Raw genomic sequence first — 13514 nt, 5'->3', positions numbered from 1 at the left:
ATAGCATTATGTGTCTGATTCATATTGTTGAACCCCATCCTCCTTCCAGGTTTTTCTGAGTGTTCTTAGGAAGGCAGCTCCTGGTTCTGTAGAGGGTTGAGGCTCCTGGTAATTAGAGTAGCATCAGTGGTGATGCTCTAAGGCTCAAGTTGTGGTGACCTTGTTAGGCTGCAGGGAGGGATCTTTGGTAAGTTTGCCACGTTGATACAAAATTGCTTTCAAAGTGCTTTTCCTGTAGTCTTTGATAAGATGATTTTATTTCAGTGTTTTAAAGGCAGAAGTATGGAGCATTATAATCTAGTTCTTTTGAATAAATATAATGTTATCTAAGGGAACAGCATCCTTTTAAGTAAAGAAGCTATAAAGTTGAAGTGCTGTAGTTAGGAGGCAGTTGGGTGGCTTCTTTTGTTTTAAACATACCTATCCTGTGGTGACTTCTTGGCCTCCATAACCCAATGGTCAGTGTGTTGTTGGATGGAGGTGTTGATTTTTAAGGGTTATTTCTCAGATACGGGGGAAAAGCAGTTAGTTTGGGTTAAGGTTTGATGTAGAATTCTTATCCATTTCAAGGGAATGGTAGAACTATATGGAATAAAGGACTGATAGAGAGTGAAGGCTTTCTGTTTTTGTGGTTTTGTTGAACAAGAATATCTGCAATTCAGCTGAAGTTTGGAAAATTTAGTGACAAAAATATGGAGGGTTCTCTGCTGAAAGTTACAGGTGGTGCATGGGGACTTCAGTATTGAAGAAGTTCAGAAATGGCAGCAAACCGAAAGTGGGCAAGTATGAAACATGCTTTTAAACAGACCTCAAATGTTAATGCAAAACAGTTAATGTTGTGAAGAGTGAAAAGGAAACTGAAAATTAGCAAGTTCCCCAAACATTTTTGGCTTAAATAAGGAGGAGGTAGAAAGTTGTGACTTGATATGTGGAAACGACTACTTCATTATTTGCCTTGATTAGACTTCAATAACTCCTTTTTGTTTAAGAACTGCAGTAAAACTGATTTTTCTGCATTCTGTAAGGGTAGGCATTGGAAGATGCTAATTTGTTTTATTGTCTTGATTGCCTGGCAGGGCTTGAGATGTTTAAACTGCATAAATAAATAAAACCTTGCCAGGTTTCAAGTTCTCTTAGTACCACGAGCAGACCAAAGGGGTTATGGTAAGTGTTGTAATTTAGTATGGGGTATGTTTTAACGAGTGCATGTAAAGCAGAGACAGTTGCAAGTGTTAAAAAAGAGACTGCATGTGCAATGTGCACTGGACTTCCCAGCTTCCCTCTTGAACTTGACTGACTTTGTTTGGAAGCTCATTTGTGGGCAGGGAAAGACGGTCATCTGCTTTTCATTTTCACTCAGGCTGGATTAATGGAATCGTGGGGCATGTGCTGTTGCATCTTATAAGAATAAAGCAGTGCTGTGTCCAGCTCTAGTACAGTTGGTAAACTGCCACCAGCAGTTCACCCTCTCGCCAGGCAGTCCACGCTTAGGAGAGCAGAGGTGAGATGCCAGACACTGACACAGGAGGAATAGGGTGACACTGTGCAGCTTGCTCTGGAAGTACCCAGAGGGGATGGAAACTACCTCTTCAGTGTCAGGAAGCTCTGGATGGGATGGGGTGATTGTTGTGTGTTACTGCTCTTGTGCTGTAACTTTATCTCTTTCCTTTGCCCCAGTACATGTGCAAAGAAGCTGTGTGGTAGTGGGTATACTGGTTTATTTTTTATCATTCGGGCTGATAAAGTGGTGAGTCCGGAGCTGTGGAGAGTTGAGCTTTCTGCTGCTGTAGCTTAGGAAGCTGTTGCTTTTTTAATTGACCTTGTGTCTAGGACTAGAGAAGAGGGGAAAAAGCCACTCAAGAGGTGATTGCTTATAAGTTCATTATTTAATGTTTGTATAACACAGAATGTTTGCTTCATATAGTTTTCTGTGAAAAGGAGCCTTTCAATAGGGAGAAAAAGTGAAAGCCTTGAATATTCCCTTTATAAAATTGTAAGTGGCATGCTCTTTCTTTTATAGTTTATCTCACGGGGCAAGCTCTCAGAGTAAAGCCCTATCCCACTTGGCAGGTTTAGGGTAAGATTATTGATTCACTCTGGATCATGTGTGAGAGAAACAACAAAATTCTCAGGAGGCTCAATAACAAACTGGTCAGAGGGTGAATGTCTTTCTTCCCTTTTAGCCCCTCTGAGGGTCAGCTTGACTTTCTCCCAGAGAACCTTTCTACAGCTCTGGGTTACACCAGCCCCTGGGGCGCTCCCCGCCATTTTGGGGCTAACAGAGGCCATGGGTCAGTCTCCACCGTTTTGGGGCAGATCATGCTGTTGGCTCCCACCACGTTGGACTGGACCAGAGATTCGCTAAGGCTCCAGGGACAGGGAGGGAGCAGTGGCTGTCCTACCTATGCAGAGCTCGCCCTGTTCCCCCTGACTTCCCACCTGGTTATTTTGAGCCAGTCAGTCATTCCTCCAGTCTCTTACACCAGTGAAGGAATGAGCTTCTTGTGAGCTCTACTGTCCTTACTTAAATTGAGTGTGTGTAGTCTTAGCAACTACTTTGACAATACTTATGATTTGGTTTGTCTCTTAAATTCACACAGTTTCAATCAAGGCCTAAGAAAACTGTCACCCAAACGGAGAGGAATTCAAGTCCTGTTTTGTGAGATCTTGTGCTGTGTGTTTGTAGATTTTTGTGCTGTTTAATTTTCAGTGCAAGTGTCTTTTCCTGGAGATTTTTCTTCAATTAGTTGTCTGAGGGAAGAAGGGGAGTCTTCAAATAGGATCAACATCACAGCAGTGCTGAAGGTGGAATGGCTTATTGTCCAGACAGGAGGTGTACCAAGTTTTTCAAAATCATTCCTGGAATAAGGGTAGTCTTGGAAGTTTTGCTGTGACAGTTTTGGGGTTTTTTCTACCTTGTGTCTTAGCAATAGAAGTTCAGTTAGTAATCCAAATTGACGAACTTTGTGTTGTGAATAAGGTTCTCTTTGCTTTTGCTAAGTCCCACTTCAATTAACCTTTCATACCTTGATTTTTAGGTCTTTAGAATGAGTTAGGTGGAGGATATGCCGCTCTAGCAGCTGCTATAAATTCGGAAAGGTGCTGATGTACAACAGACACTGCTTCATCTCATACATGGTGTGGCTTGTTTGTTGTGCTGTCTCCTGGAGAGGTAAATAAAGAGAAGTGCCATTATAAAGGATCTGTGAACTTTAGTACTTCCAAGTGTTTCGATGTGGCGTGGACCGAATTTTTAACTCTGTACACTGGGACAGCTTATCTTTGTGGCAGGTTTATGAATACACCTGGTGCAGGGTCACTTCTGTTGCGACTGGGGCATGGCAGTCTCCTCCTGTGACTGACGTGTTCATTATTGGTCGTCTTCATTAATTTAGTGGTTATGTTATGTTACTTGCTGCTCTTTGCAGTAGCTGCTGTTTTGTTTTCAGTTGTAATCTAGTTCAGTTGTTCAGGTGGATTATGAGCTGGAAGGCTGTCTGGAAAGATAAGTTGTGGAATTTGAGTTGGGATTGGTCATGTCGATATTTTTCCAGAGTGTAAGATTTCTGAATCTGTGTTTGCACACGACTCTAAAGGTCAACCCTGTTATTCTGTCTCAAACAGTTTTACTTTGCTAATATTGGAGTAGAAGATATAGTTTGTTCAAGTTGAAGATGTAGAGGACAAAAAGCAGCATCAACTGCTTCAAACTTTCTGATTTCCATTTTGGCTGAAAGTATAATACAATACACATGGATCTCTTGTGCAGTCCCAAAAATAGGCATGGCTGCCTTATGGCAAGTGTAGCTGCAGCTTGGCAGGTGCAGAGATCCTGGACCAGCTTTGGATCTCTGGGTGATGAAGGATAGGGAGCCTGTGCTGTTGGGCTTGTGGTTCATCCTTGCTTTCTCAGGCCTGGTGGAGACAGATCACAGCTCGAAACAAGAGCATTGTTTGGCTGTTGCAGGATGTAGCTGTGTTCTGTGTCAGGAGAAGGCAAACAAACCAGGAAGTGGTTGGGGATTTGCATGTGATCCCGGTCTCACATCAATATGCAGGTAAAGGTGTCTTTTTCATGTAGTGTAGTGCACAAAACGAAAGCTCTAGTTCAGTTTAGCTCATCACATAGCTGGTGTGCTCAACACTGTGGTGGTACTTGGGGACAACAGTCACTCCAGAGCTCTCTTGTGCCTCTGGGACACAGATGGGGAAATGAACACATTGGGAAACATCTGTAGGCTGACAAAGGCATCTGTTGTACGGCTAAGACCAAGTTCATCTCCTAGGACACATGGTCTAATGCTCTTGATTATCCAGTTATTGGTCCTTGCATGCCTTGAGGACACTCCTTTCTGCATTGTGTGTATGTGGACAGGTCATGTTACACCTCTGAACTGCACACAATTGTTATGTTCTTTTTCAAGGATGTTATCCATTTCATTTTTGAGTGCCCAGAAGTAGTTAAATACCGAGCAGGTACCTGGGAATCTGGTAATCCTGCACTAAGTTTTCAGGATAGTGGCCAAGAGTCACATGATTACAGGAGAAGGAACTTGATTTGTAGTAGTGTCACGGTAAGATGATGCACAAATTCAAGCCATCTTTCCTTTGCCGCATTTTGACAAAGGACAGATGTAACCAATGCATATGCCATCTACCTGTCTTTTTCCTTGCAGAGCTGTTTTGGTAAAGTATGCTGATGCTACAGTAGTCAGAATGGGAGGGTGTGTGTGTGTGTGTCGCACTAGGAAGCTCCTGGACACCCTCAAAGAGTAATGTAGCATGAAATAATAGAGGATATGTTAGCTCTGTCTGGAAAAGAGAAGGCCTGGCTCTAAAAGAAACTGTGCAGGACCTTAAATTTTTTTGTTATGTTTTATTGGTTTAACTGAAAGGGGTTTTTTTTAAGTTAAATCTCAGTATTTTGCATGCCAGCATGGAAAAGACAAATGTTAGCTAAAAGCAGTGGAATTCCTTTTCAGACAGGTGTAAACTAGAAACCAGTAATTCTGGGAAGAGGATATGTATTTCTCAGGGCTGTTGTTAGTGTAATAGCAGAGCTGCCAGTCATTAATTAGTATGTTCCCCGTGTGGAAGGGTTTGTACAGTTGTTCTGTGCATGGAGAACCGGAGTTACTACCAGAGATGGGACCAGATCTCTAGGGAGCAACGCAGTTACAGGCCTGTACTGTTACAAGCATGTTAACTGTATGAACTTCCATGTCTTTCCAGTTGTAGATGTTGATTGTAGCTGTAAATGTGCACACACCTGCTCTCTGATGGGTGTCTCACTTCTTGCTGAATAAGGTTTCACCTCAGGGTCAGAGGGAAAATATTGCAGGTGCTCAGAGAGGTTGTGCTGCTTGTCTCTGGCAGTGCTTTGGTTTACAGTGTTTTGTTTGTCTTGATTCTCCTGATTCCCTAACCTTGTGCTATATTTTACTTGCTGCAGCTATTTTTTGCCTCTGTAACATTGTAGCTGAGCAGGCTGCCACAGTCTACAGAGCTGGTGTTTGTAAGCAGAGCTGTGTTAACTGACACTATGAATGCTCTGTGCCTGCCAGCCTGGAGTGTAAGAGTCAGGTGACAGGCTTGGGACTGACCAGCCACACAGGCGTGGTCAGTCGCCTCATTGCATCCTTATCGCCCGAGGTGCCGTCCTATGCAGGCATCTGTTTTGTTTTCCTCATCCCTCTTCCCTTTAGCTTAAAAGCTGTTAATGTGGTGGCTGAACAGCTGCATCCTGAAGTGTTAGGAGCATTTGCACAGTTCTGGTATCCGGAGCTGGGGGTCTGAGGGGAGTTTGCAGGTCCCAGTGATGCCAAGCAGCCGTGCACTGATGCAGGTCACATCATCTCTGGTCTGTCATTCTGCTGCAGCAGAGTCGGCTCGCCCTGTGTTCTTCTCTCCAGTGGAGAAAGGCAGGTGGTGAGCGTGAAACCTCTTCTCTGAAAGGAGACGGTCTGTGTTTTTCTTTATCATTGTCTAGCTACTGACAAGAGAGGAACATGAATTCCTCTTCTCCTGCTTTCCTGGTTGTCTTGGGAATGGATTTTAGTCTCTTGGAGTGTTTGTCTACTGGTTAAGAAAGTAGAAACCTTTGCCTTCCTCTCTTGCTTCGCATATTCCTTGCTCACGCTTGTCTAGATTGGTTACTTTTAAGTAGTTGCAGTGGGATATCTTGGGTGTGGGTGGGGTCAGCTGTGAAACTGGGTCTCTGAACAGAGCCAGGGTGGAGGAAAACACGCAGGAAAGGGCAGGTTACCAAATGGAAATAAAAAATCAGTTGATCCTAGGGGTCTGTTTTAGTGAAGTGGAGAGTATTTCTTTTGGTTTGAATAGCAAGACCTTGAATAGCTTGGTCCTTGAGCAACATAAACCCAGGTGTTACAAAACACTGTCTTGTGGAACTTGAAACTGGCAGACTTGGAGTGTTCTCCCTGTAAAGGTACGAGACTCTTTGCTTCTTCTTGCCTCTCCTTATGTCTGCCTTGCTTCTGAGGCAGGTGGTGAAAGTACTGAAGAATTGATGATGTAGGCTCACGGGAGAGTGAACACCTCTGAGTGGTTTTTGTCGTGCTCTTCAAGAGGTGTCAAACCTGGTATTGCTGTGAAGAGCATCACATTGCCTCGGGGAGAGACATCATTCCACAGACAAGAAACAAAGGAAGATGAAGGGATTTGCCCCAAGTCATACAAGTCTGTACAAGAGATACAGGTAGAGTGTGGAACATCCTGGTTGTGAGATGGTTTCTTCCTCATAGCTTCTGTAACCTGCTATGCCTTGATTGCCACACAGAACTACGAAAGGAATTCTGATATTCCAGGGCTTGAGGAGATTTTATTCAGAGTCATGTGTATGTTGGGCTTCCTTCCAAACTTGCACATTATTTTAATGGATGAATTTGTTCCTGTGGTGCCTAGAAACTAATGCACAAGTCTCTAGGAGTTATGTACCAACACAGAGGAATGGTCCAATTCCTTGTTTATTTTGGGTCTGTTGTACTGACTCATTTCATTTGTCATTTTTTTTTATTTGCTACTTGGACTGTGATTTTCATCTGTGCATCTTGTCTTTCAGTAGCAGTTCTAGTGAGTAATTGTTGCAGGACTTTGCCTCTTTTCTTATGAAACAAAAATAGCTTCGGAAGTCAGTGATTAATATGACATTTAATTACGTTCTTTTGCAATTGCTGTAGGTAGAAAAGCTGAATGTGCTTGTATTTAGAGAAACTGTTGCTAAACAAGTTTTTTTTCTTGTTTTGGCTGATTTCTTTGTGTATAACTATGAAAGCAGTATGGAGCAAATAGATCACTAAACAATATAAGGCACTAAATTACTCTTCTGACATACATGTGTGAGGACCTGACTGAACACAGCATGTGTTCATGAGAGTAGAAGAGTGAATGAAATTTGGTATGTCAGCATTAGACAGAGGATCAGTTGTGAATTAGTGCATGATGTGCAGGAAAACAAGCTGTTTGGAAAAAAACAAATGAAATAATTGCATCCTGCAAAGCCCTTCTGTCTCTCCCTAGAGCTCAGGAGCACAGTCTGTGTCTGTAGAGTTGAGACCTTCACCTTGAGGTGAGTTTAGATGGGTTATCGCTTGGCCTTTACTTCATGAGAACTTGTGGAAGCAACAGGAGGATTATTTTATCCCAGAATGAGCTATCCAGAGCTTTCTTAGGCACTCTCAAGATAGAAAAGCAAGCTTGTATTGTTATGGTAGTTCTAAAAGCAATGTAACCAAACAGCAATTCAAAAGGAAGCAGTGTGCTGCATCTGATTTGGTTTGGGCTTGTAGATGTCTTCAGGTGCCTCCAATCTTGATGTGAATCCACAGTATTATTTTTTAAGTCTTTCATATGACTTGCTCTTCTGTAAAATTGATATGGAATTGTGTAGTGGGATTTGTAAGGACATCTTTGAGTTTAGGTCCTAGCATTTTAATTTTTGGAGACTTACTCACAAACATGAGTCTGCAGCTTGGTCCATATAGCGAATAACTGCCTTGCTCTGAGTTCTTGCTGTTGACTGGCTCTGCCTTGAAACACGGTAGGTGTATGAGAAGTATTAAATGATTTTGATAATCTTGACTCTGATACTCAGAATGCTCTTGCCGCTGCAGCATAGTGACCAAGCTGCTTATATGGTTTAGAAGTTTCAGTGTCTCTTTTTAAGTTGTCAAATGTCACAGTAGTCCAGTATGTCTGGAGACTCTTTCTAGCAGTGAAGAGATGGGTTTCGTTTTACTAATTCAGTATATGCAAGATGCCTTAGACAAATAGCAAACCAGAGAATCTTCCTGTGACATCTGCCTTAGTCTGAAATGGTTCTGGCATTAGGAATGGCTTTGTTTGTCTGCATGGCCTGGTGGCTCTTGTCTTTGTGTTGCAGCCAGAGGTGGCACTTGGCCAGGGTGCCATGGAACAGCCTTTGGGCTGGACACTGTGTGCTCTGCCTTGTTTCTGTGCCATGGCAGCTTTGGGACATTCAGTGGACCAGTCAGTCATATGTGAGCTTAGAGATCCCTTCTCTGACTTGCTCTGCTTTGGATTTTTGTGATACCATAAATCACAAGTAAAACAGTGATTTTAAGGAACATGCAAAGCAAACTATATAGCAAATAAGTGTGTGATGTTTGTTTTCTTAACTGGTTGGTAACCATGTGGTATGACAATGGAATTTAGTTCCAGAGAAGTCGTGGTGGTTGCATAGTAGCTGTTTAATATATCTGTACCCACTGATTTAACCATTTTGTGACTGGTTTTGATTTTGACATTTGTTGATTATACTGGAGTTAAAATCAAATTTTAGGAAAAAGTAACTTAGCAAATGACATTGGAAATCCATCTCTAAAGTGAACTGAATTCATGCTCCTCAGTGTTGTAGAATGGGGAACTTCGTGTTTCTGTCCAGCCTCTATGCATAGATCACGTCATTGTTGTGGTTTCCCAACTCCCTCTTTTCAGGTCAGGCCAAACGACAGAGGGAGCTGAGTTAGGTGGAAAAAGTCACGGGGGGGGGGGGAAACGTTGAAGATAAAACTGCTGTTGAAATTTTTTTTTTAGCTTTTTGGTCGTTGGTGGGGTTTTTTTGTTTTGGGGGTGGTGGTTTGGTTTTGTTGTTTTTTGGGTTTTTTTTTGTGAACTGTGATAGTGGATGTTCATTGCAGGTGTCTTATCTATGTCTTGGATAGGTTGAAAAGCTTTCTTATGAAAAGTTGAGCAGGAAGCACATCCTGCCTAAAGGCATCACCTTGGTTACATCTTCAGTAACCTGATGTGTCTAGTGGACTAAAGTTTGGGAGACTAAAGCTTTAATGGCACAGTGAAATGGAATTGCATTAACACTTCTGGCCTAGATTACACAGCGTAATCCCTTTATATAAAAGTTCAGTCAGAGTTTTGACCTGACAAAAAATAGTATTCAGGTTGGTTGTTAAGTTTCTGGTGTACGTTAGTGTTTGGTTTTGAATCTTAGTGTTAGGAAAAAAAACTATTGGTGACATGAAGCTCTGTCTCTTGGAGAAATATCTTGGTTGCTCCTGCAAACAGCTGTCGCTCCTGACAAGTGTTTCTTGGCTTCAGAGATGTGGATTGTTTCTTGAAATTTTTTTTGATTGCAGAACTTGTTTTGTGCCAGCTGGGGACATGCTAAAAATGCAAGTTAGGGATATAATTATGAGGATTGTAATGCAATGTGGCTGATAAACTCAACAGAACTTCGTAGGACTGTACAGAGGAAACTCTCTTTAAAAATGCTGATGTGCTATTAAAGTGAAAGCACATGTGTTTAAATGTACTGGGATGTGCGAGAGGTGCGTTTGCAAAGGCAGAAAGAATTGGAGAAAAATACATGGGTTGATTGCATTACTGTACATCTCCAAAGTAAAAACCACCCCAAAGATCCTTGCTTTGTTGGAACTTAGTGTTGTTTCCAGGCTGGAAGATGGTGCCACGGGCACTGAAGTAGAAGATGCCCAGCCTGTACTGTCTTTAAACTGCGTAAGGTATCTGACACCTCTGTGCTGAGCTGAGGTGTTTGCTGCTCTGCACTGGGGCTGGGAGCAGACTGCATTAGTGTCTGCAAACAGAAATACTCGGACAGGTGTTGGGAGCAGAAAGCTCTGATGCTTTTTGTTTGCAAAAAGTACGGTACCCTTCACTGTGTTGCATTTAGCTTCTGGTTTTAATAACTCGATAGTGAGTGTCTGTATGATAGCACAACCCTGGAACTTTAAGAAATGTCTTTGAATGAAGCCTAGTGGATTGTGACTTGTTGCCAAATTTTACCCTGATTACCTACTTGCAGTTTGTTAAAATAAGACCTGTTTAATACTCAAGTGATTTCTGCTGCAGTGTGATTTCTGGAGGTGAATGGAGGCTAACATTCTGATATTTAATTGAACTGTTGGTGATCTGCTAGTCGTGTTCTGTGCTACCTTCCTTGTAGACAGGAAGGAAGTGTTAGTTACATACAAGCATCTATTACATACAGTTGTAGAGGTAAAGGTGTTAGTCTATTTTTATCCCAGTGAACAGCAAGAGGAGGTGATGGCATAATACATGAACGTAGTACAGTGATTGTGACTAATTCTCAGGCAGCTTGATTCAAAATTGAAATGTTGAAGTGTTTTTTTGTATTTTTCTAACCAGAGTATGTGGTAAAGGGATCAATTCTACCCTAAGAAATAGCATGTTTTGTCTTGGGTGCATAAGAGTTATTCCTTCCAGGGCATATCAAATGCTTACCTTTTTCTAGAGCATGCATTAAATCAGCTATTCAGTCAATCTGGTTTCATTTTCCTTAAACTTAGAATATTGCAGGAATTGCAAGTGTGGCTGTTTCAATAGCTGTGTTCAATTCAAATGGTTAGGAAATTTCTCTGCATTAGGGAGTCGGTGGGGTTTTGTTTCTCAGCAGCAGAATAGCTGAGGCAGTCAGGCAGAAGGTGACACGGAAGCAGTGTTGTCACTGCAGTAGTCCAGGATGCCTGGTAAGTCACCTGGATCCTCTTGAGAAGCAGGTAGGGTGAGGAGTATGATGTGCTGTACTGCAGGACATGGAGCTCTGTTCCTTTTGCTGTTCACTGGACCAAAGCTTGAGCATCTCAAGTTTGGCCCCTGGCCAAGTCTGGTGCATGGGTGTTACTAAATAAGGAAGCTTCATGAAATCTATAGCAGACCTTAATTCAGCTTTCCCAGCTCACTCAGTAACTTGAAGTGCCTTGGATGCCCCAGGTAGTCTCCAATGCTTTTGTCAGAGCTTTTTGGGACTGCAACTGGAGCCTGGAGAACTGAAATGTGGGAGTGCCTGCTCGAGGCAGGGCAGCAGTGCTGTTAACAGAGAGGTGCAGACCTGCCTGCTGGGGCTGCACTGTGGTGTCCTGCTGGGCTGTGATTCACAGCTGCTGTTTTTCCAGCGCTGCCTAGGAGCAGATCCTGAGTTGAGGAAAACAGTGCTGCTTGTCTAAACTAGCCTTGATAGTCAGCTTGTTACATGGTGGGAATTTGTGTGGGCAGTGGGAAAAGGAGCAGTGGTATGTCCCTTGGAATGCATTGTCTGCACACTTGAAAGTGGAGAAATATTCAACTCCCAAATGTGTCTGTAGAAATGCATTATTTTAGAAGTAGGGAGCTATTTTTGCCTTGGTTTTGGGAATGCTGAGAGTGCAAGCTTACAGGCAACATCTGTCAACTGCTCTTCTGGATGGAGCTGTGTCTGAGGTGTGTTTATGACCAAGGCTGATAAAAAATCAAGTGGCTGAATTCTGTGTGCTTTTAAAGGTTTTGCTCTCACAAATTATATAAAAATCTTTATAGCTTCAAGAATTAAATAGTTTTCTCTACACAAAAGTCAGGTATTTATTGTGTCTGCTTTTAGTGTAGCACTCCTAAATGTGCCTGCAGCGCGGTGTACTGACTGAGAGAAGGCAGTGCCCCTGGGGGAAGGACTGCAGTCTGTGTGGGGAGGAGGGAGGTTTGGAGGGTTGGTACAAGTGCCCTGAAATTATCCCAGTAGGATGTCAATGACCATGCAGAGTTACAGGCAGCGTAGCAGGACACAAGAGAAGCTGAGCAGCTCTAAGAGGGGGGGGTGTGGCATCCTAGCAGCATGTGGGGATCACAGAAGGAATCTGAGAGCCAGGAATGCCTGTGTGTGTCATATATGGCACGAAGATGTGATCAAAACTGAGCTGCAAGAAACAGCTCTTGGCATGGGTTCTAGTCCTTTTTGGAGTTTCTTCTTAGGTGTCCTGTGCTATGGACACTGACTTCTTTTGTGTCTTGAGTACCTCATAAAGCTATAGAGGTCAGAGTTCCCTTTGTTTCCCAGCAAAGAGCATGCACTAGAAGCACTTTGAGGCTTTAGGGATTCTTTCATTATGGACTTGAAGGAAGGTTTTATTTCTTCTAGTTACTGGGAGCCTATTTGAAGGGGATTCATGCTCCAGCTGGTCTTGTTTTGTATTTTGGGTGGATTTGTAGTCCATAAAGTGATTCACTCCAGTGCATTCGGCTTACAAACTACAGTGCTTGGGAGGCTGTGCAGTTCTGGAGGTGGGTCATCTCTGGAGTGGGGTGGCTCTGGCTGCAGGTCAGCCTGATCTTGGGAAATCTGGCTCTGGAATTAACAGGGAGGAGACTTGGACACATGGTCCAGGCATCAAGTGATGCAGAGTAAGTTAGCAGTGAAAATATAGCTACAGGCAGAAGTGGATTCAGAACACAGATGAATACACTGAAATTTATATATATCAATATAATAAATGAATAAACATGTAGCCAGGGATTCACTACTTGTCAGAATAAATAGCCAAGGAATGTACTACTTAGAGGAACAGCATCTGGTACTTTTATTTTTTTTTAAATTATATTATTTAAAAAAGAAGTTATTGTCTTTATATCTAAAATAATGCATAACTTTATTCAGAGTGTTTGTTGATATTATTCTAGACTATCTCCACAAAATGGCTCTCAGCAGTCTGAAAGATGGTAAAGGTGCTGGAGGATTTTTCAGCCTTATTTGGTTCTACCTGAGTAAGCAAATGGGGTACTTGGAGTTCGGACAGCTACACTGTTTCCTGGTTGGAGTTTCAGGAATGTGACATGATGAAGTGTAAATCGAATGTTGAGGCCTGTGAAATTAGTCAAGGTTGACCTTAAATACGCAGAGGGAAAAAAACAGACAAGTGTGGCTGATGTAGAATTTCATTAAAAACAAACAAACAAAACCCAACCCAGGAAAGAAAGGCAAAACATTGCCATTTAGTGGATAATAAGATCCCAAAAGGGAATAGTAAAGGGGACAGAAATGACGGTTCAAGGGAAAAGTTAAGAAAGAAGTGTGAGCTTTGTAAAGAGGTTTTAATTCTGCTAGGTATCTGCTGGCCTATATAACTTTAGATGCTATTTTATATATATATATATATTTGCTTTTTAGCAAATATTTCAGAGAAAAGTGCAATGTGACTGTCTTGTGTAACTTTTGAGGATTTAGGGCTCAG

At 42.3% G+C, this 13514-nt stretch overlaps 2 protein-coding genes across 4 annotated transcripts in view; both read left to right on the top strand.

The window, feature by feature from the left end:
* LOC113974898 overlaps window positions 1–13514 on the top strand; it is a 423368-nt gene that overhangs the window by 52140 nt on the left and 357714 nt on the right. The gene's annotated exons all lie outside the window — the stretch shown is intronic.
* The window catches only part of BMP2K (BMP2 inducible kinase), a 41873-nt gene that overhangs the window by 2457 nt on the left and 25902 nt on the right, over window positions 1–13514 (top strand). Inside the window, exon 1 of one of the 3 annotated variants that reach the window (XM_027698449.1) lies at window positions 64–187. The exons of 1 other annotated variant lie outside the window; for it this stretch is intronic. Coding sequence is in view for 1 of the 2 variants with exons in the window: in XM_027698448.1 (XP_027554249.1) it covers window positions 3106–3172 (67 nt within the window). In the remaining variant the exon portion in view is untranslated. Of the gene's footprint in view, window positions 1–63; window positions 188–2953; window positions 3173–13514 lie in introns of those variants that run through there. One more of the 3 variants, XM_027698448.1, reaches the window with a different exon arrangement.

This window comes from Neopelma chrysocephalum, unplaced genomic scaffold (assembly GCF_003984885.1).
Source record: "Neopelma chrysocephalum unplaced genomic scaffold, ASM398488v2 Primary Assembly neopelma1_128, whole genome shotgun sequence".
Taxonomy (NCBI): Eukaryota; Metazoa; Chordata; class Aves; order Passeriformes; family Pipridae; genus Neopelma; species Neopelma chrysocephalum.
Note: the sequence above shows the minus strand (reverse complement) of the source record. Positions and strands in the feature narration are given on the sequence as shown.